Source organism: Notothenia rossii, assembly GCF_949606895.1.
Source record: "Notothenia rossii genome assembly, chromosome: 9".
In the NCBI taxonomy this organism is placed as follows: domain Eukaryota; kingdom Metazoa; phylum Chordata; class Actinopteri; order Perciformes; family Nototheniidae; genus Notothenia; species Notothenia rossii.
The window spans coordinates 25,988,642-25,993,938 of record NC_136907.1 but is presented as its reverse complement, the minus strand read 5'-3'; the positions used below and the strand labels follow the sequence as shown (position 1 = coordinate 25,993,938).

At 43.2% G+C, this 5,297-nt stretch overlaps 1 protein-coding gene across 1 annotated transcript; it reads left to right on the top strand.

The window, feature by feature from the left end:
- The first annotated feature begins 1,995 nt into the window (after positions 1–1,995).
- Positions 1,996–4,274, top strand: LOC307020006 (general transcription factor II-I repeat domain-containing protein 2A-like). Its single transcript, XM_079651099.1, has 2 exons — positions 1,996–2,921; positions 3,021–4,274. Exons 1-2 carry the CDS (start codon positions 2,838–2,840, stop codon positions 3,933–3,935), a joined length of 999 nt encoding a protein of 332 aa, XP_079507225.1. The 5' UTR covers positions 1,996–2,837; the 3' UTR covers positions 3,936–4,274.
- The last annotated feature ends 1,023 nt before the right edge of the window (positions 4,275–5,297 follow it).

Sequence of the window (5,297 nt, the reverse complement as noted above, 5' to 3'; positions counted from 1 at the left end):
ATACTACCAATAGAAATACATTGCTTTTAAAATCGTTCTGTGTGACACGAAAAAAAGGAGAAAATCATGATGGTGAACACGAATCGATAGATTAAATGTCGTGACTATAACACGAAATTCCATGAGACTGGGTTGGTTATTCTCATGCTGCTGTTAATCTGGAGATCAATAGAAATTAGCGGCCCGCTCATGATTATATAATCAGACAACGTCCGTTAAAAAACATTATAACACATATAATGAGAGACGTTCTGCAGTAATGAGGGGTGTTTCACTGACGACAGGTGTTCTTACTTTTATGTAGCTGACGGAGAATTTTTACTTTACACAACACTGTTTAACACTTCATTCTGCTTCACTCTTTAACTAAACAACCTCAGATTTCTTGAAAGACTCTTTCGCTAAAGATTTTGAAGATATCCGCGTTCTTGTGACACGTAAATACTACTGTTCCTATGTTTTGGTGCGGACTGCGTTCACACCAGCAATGAACCGCTCCAGAGTTCGCAAGCAAGCGCTCCGAGACCACCTATTTTAGCGGACCAGAGTCCGGTTGTTTAGTTTACTTAAGAGGTCTTGGATTGTGTTCACACCGAACCAAATGAACCGCACCAAGTGGCTAAACGCACCAGGGTTCGATTCAACCGGACTATACAAGTCCTAAAAGTACAATGGAAGCCAGAGCCTTTTCTTATCAAGCTCCACATTTGTGGAATCAGCTCCCAGTTTGTGTTAGAGCAGCAGACAGCCTATCCGTTTTTAAGAGTACGCTTAAGACCTTCCTTTTTGATAAAATAAAATAGTCTAATAAGAGTGCATTGACGTAGACACGTTGTGCCTCTTCACCTATACATTTTAGTTCTTACTATTTCACTTCAATCCTAAAAACTTAGATCCTATATTTAAAACTAAGGTTATTACTACTTCTCATTCTTCTAAATCTATTCTCTCTCTACTTCTCATACTCTTTACTTCTGAAATCTATTTATTCTATTTTCTCTTTATCCAAACCTTTCCCCTCTCTGACCTCTCGAGGTTCTATTAATTAGAGGGTAACAGGTTGCAGAGGCCTATTCCGGCCGGGGAGTGTTTAGGCCGCATTCACAGCATTCCTCCTTACCTCTCACCAATTCCAATTAAGGTTCCAGTGGGGACCTTTCTCCCTGCGTGTGCCTCTCCACCTCTGTTTCTTACTTCTTACTTGCTACCCTTTTCCCTCAACCTATCCTAAGGGAGTGCATGTATGCAGACACGTTGTGTTCCTTACTTCTTACTTTCTACCCTTATCCCTCAACCTATCCTAAGGGAGTTCATGTACCTAGACACGTTAGTTTAGCTGCTATAGGCTTCGACTGTTGGGGGACACCTTACTTCTTTATTCTGTCTGTCTGTACCTGTGTACTCTCATGTTCCGATTAACCCAGCTTCCACCAATCTCTTTTTTGTGTCTATATCTACGCCAGGATCCTGAGTCGAGGCTGATCCTGTTGCTGTGGTCCTGTGTCCTGAATCCTCTATCCTGAGTTCTGGATTTGAGTCCTGGACTTCGAGTCGTGGCTGAACCAGTCTCTGTGGTCCTGCCTGACTCTCATCATACTATTTCCCTGATGGCTCCCACAGGATTGTTGACATCCTCGTGGATTCATCTTATTATTATAGACACATGCATTTCCAAACATTTGGTCTACCTATGCTGTAAAATGTATTATCTCTTTGATTTACACACGGCATCTATTGCACGTCTGTCCGTCCTGTTTCTCCTATGTTCAACTTTAAACTGTGGGTTTTTCTCTGGGTGTTTTTCCTTGTACGATGTGAGGGTCTAAGGATATAGGGCAGGGATGGGCAACTGGCGGCCCGCGGGCCGCATGTGGCCACCGCCCTCACTTTGGGCGGCCCGCGAGTCAATTTACAAAAATATATTGGTTTCACAGTTGTAAACAAGCAAATCATTTGAACCAGACCCCACTTTTAATTAATAATATTCACCGCTAGAGGGCGCTCCCCCCAAATTCATGAGGCCTGCAGCCAAGTGTATATTGTCTTCTGTTTACCTCTCGGCTTTCCTCCGTTAGCGGGAAAAGAAACATGAGCGCCCAAAAAAGAAAACTGAACCTAGAAAACCGTCTCTTTCAGCCAAAATGGGAAATAGATTATCTGTTTACAGAATTCAAAGGCAAACCTATGTGTTTGGTGTGTCTTGAAACTAAATCGGCAATGAAGGACTACAATTTAAGTCGCCACTACAACAGCACCCATAAAGACAAATATGAAAAGCACACAGGAGCTGCCAGAGTCGCCATCGTTGCTGACCTGAAAGGGAAAATATGCAGCAGACCTTTTTTACCAGAGCCACGACTACACAGCAATCGTCTCTCACGGCGTCTTATGCCGTTTCCCTTGAGCTTGCTAAAGCTAAGAAGCCCCTGTCTGACGGCGAAATGGTGAAAAGTTGTGCAGTCCAGATGGCTAAAGCATTCGGAGATGACAACATGGCTAAAAACTTTGAAACCGTCTCTTTGTCCCGTCGGACAGTGACACGAAGAATATTTGAAATACAAAATCATGTCGAACAAAAGGTAAAACAAGTCATGCATGACTGTGCATACTTTTCCTTAGCGTTGGATGAGAGCACTGATGTGACTGATGTGAGCCAGCTTCTCATCTACACACGGGACATTAACAGTTCATTTGAAGTGCACAAGGAGTTATTGAAACTGGCTTCTTTGCATGGCACTACCAAAGGACAAGATATTTTCGCCGCTGTTGAAAATGTTGTAAGTGCGCACTGAGGATTTCACAAGCTCTCAGCTGTTGTTACCGATGGTGCGCCAGCAATGCAAGGAAAGCGCACTGGATTTGCCGGCCTCCTCCGCCAGAGTGGCGTTGACTGTCCAATAGTGCACTGCATCATACATCAGGTGGGTAACATTATTGTTATCTATTCTAATGGTTTTGAATGTGGGCATTCTTTGTAAAAAAAAAATCAGGCTAAATCAAATTTCGTTTTGATATTGCAGGAGGCTCTGTGTGCCAAATCAACGAACGTTAGCCATGTCATGGATTTAGTTACCAAGACTACTAATCTCATTCGAGGAGGGAACCAGTCTCTCAATCACAGGAAGTTTATAGCCTTTTTGGATGAAGTGAACGCCGCATACGGTGATTTACAGATAAGGTGGATGAGCCGTGGAAAATGCTTGGAGAGGTTTTTTGCGCTACGCGCAGAAATCCCTGTGTTCTTGGAGGACACCATCCAATGTGATACAAGTGCGTACTGCGCAAAACTCAGGAATACAGATTTTCTTCTCGACATGGCTTTCCTTGCGGACATTACCTCGCATCTTAATCACCTGAATATGCGGTTACAGGGAAGATGCCAAACCGTGTTGGATCTATATGCGCACATGAACGCATTTGTTACTAAACTGACTCTGTTTAAAGACGGATTTTCAGCCGACCGTCCTAATCTGGCGCACTTCCCGTCATGTGAAGAGATGCGCAAAAATGCCCCCGAATGTGAGAAAACATTACCCAAGTACAGAGCCGACATAGAAACACTGCAGCAGCAGTTTAAGAAGCGCTTTCAAGATTTCCACACCATGCAGCCACGCATCGAGTTATTCACTAACCCCCTCTCGGCTGCAATCATCGAGCAGCCCCCTGAGTTGCAGCTTGAAATGTGCGAACTACAGTCAGACCCCTTTCTAGCAAAGCGCCAGGAGAGGGGAATTTCCTTTTGGAGACTGCTACCCGAGTCCCGCTTTCCACTCCTCAGGGATTTTGCGCTCTCAATGGCCAGCATGTTTGGCAGCACTTACATCTGCGAGAGCAACTTCTCTATGATGAAGCACATCAAGTCAAGGGAGAGAAACAGACTGACAGATGAGACACTGTTCCATCTCATGCAAATCGGATGTACAAATGTTGATTGACATTCAGTCTATTGTGCAGCAGCAGGAGAGGCCACAAGTATCTCATTAAGATGTATAGCTTACTGATCCAGCTGTGGGTGAAGTTCAGAAAAATGCATATGTTCTTGGTTTTATGTATGGAATGTGAGGGAAGCATAGAAACACAATACAAAGATGAATATTCGTTGTTAAACTCAGTGTTAGTGTTTGGTACAATAAACATTTATTGCCTATAGATATTTAGTTATTTTCATTAAATTAGTAGCTAAAGTTGGCTATTTAAATGTTGTGGATATAGTATCCTGCCGATGGAAGTGAATGGTCACGAAGTGGCCCTCTGGTAGTGAGGAAAATTTTTTTTGGCCCTCACAATCCTCAAAGTTGCCCATCCCTGATATAGGGTGTCGTATTGTCATACTGATATTCTTCACAAACTGTGAAGTCCACTCAGACAAACATTTATGATATTGGGCTATATAAATAAACATTGATTGATTGATTGATTGATTGATTGATTGATTGATTGATTGATTGATTGATTGATTGATTGATTTATATGTCTTGACCCAAGTCTTGAAGTAGATTTTGGCAGCCACTGGTAAACAGTGAATGGAGTTTAAGAGGGGTGTAGTGTAGGTGAACTACTGTAGGTTAAAAACCAGTTCAGCTGCTAGAGGGAGATGCAGTAGTCAAGACTTGAGATCACAAGAACCTGGACCAGTACAGTATTGCCTTCTGTGTCAGTTCACTTATAATTAGCCTATTTCATCAGTTACAAGGCAAAAAAGGCTTGGGAGGAAGTGATCTCACAAAATGACCTGCGTGGCTCCTGAAATACCGAAGGGTAATAACTTGTAATCAAAGCCACGAGAGGGGTTCAGAAAAGCATTATGGAGGGAGGAATGGTTTGGAAGGCATCACTCTTTATTCTTTTCTGTGAATTGTCCCAGAAACAGTGTTCATGAGGCCTTGTGTCTAGCACAGGCAATGCGCTGAAAAAGAGTTGGGACTGGCGGCGGTTGGGTCTGCTTTTCCTCACTCAGCGCTACTGAGAGTGATGGTCTTATATGCCCCCATCTTTTTCCTCTGATGCAGCTCCAGAGAATCGCCAGAACAGGAAGAAGGCAATCAATCTGAGTGATGTTGCATGAATTTCACCTCTGTGGTCATAGTTCACACCTGGGACAAATCCGGAAGAATGTTGGGCCACTGAGGGTTCTTCGCAAGTCATCCAAAGGGCAAACCAGTAAAGATCGCATCACATCTGAAGGTTGGACTTTGATGACAAATGGTAGGAAGAAGACAGCAAGATAACTTAAGTTCAGGTCACCTTAAGTGTTGCTTTGGCTCTAGAATGCCTTCTTTTAATCCTGACATCATTGT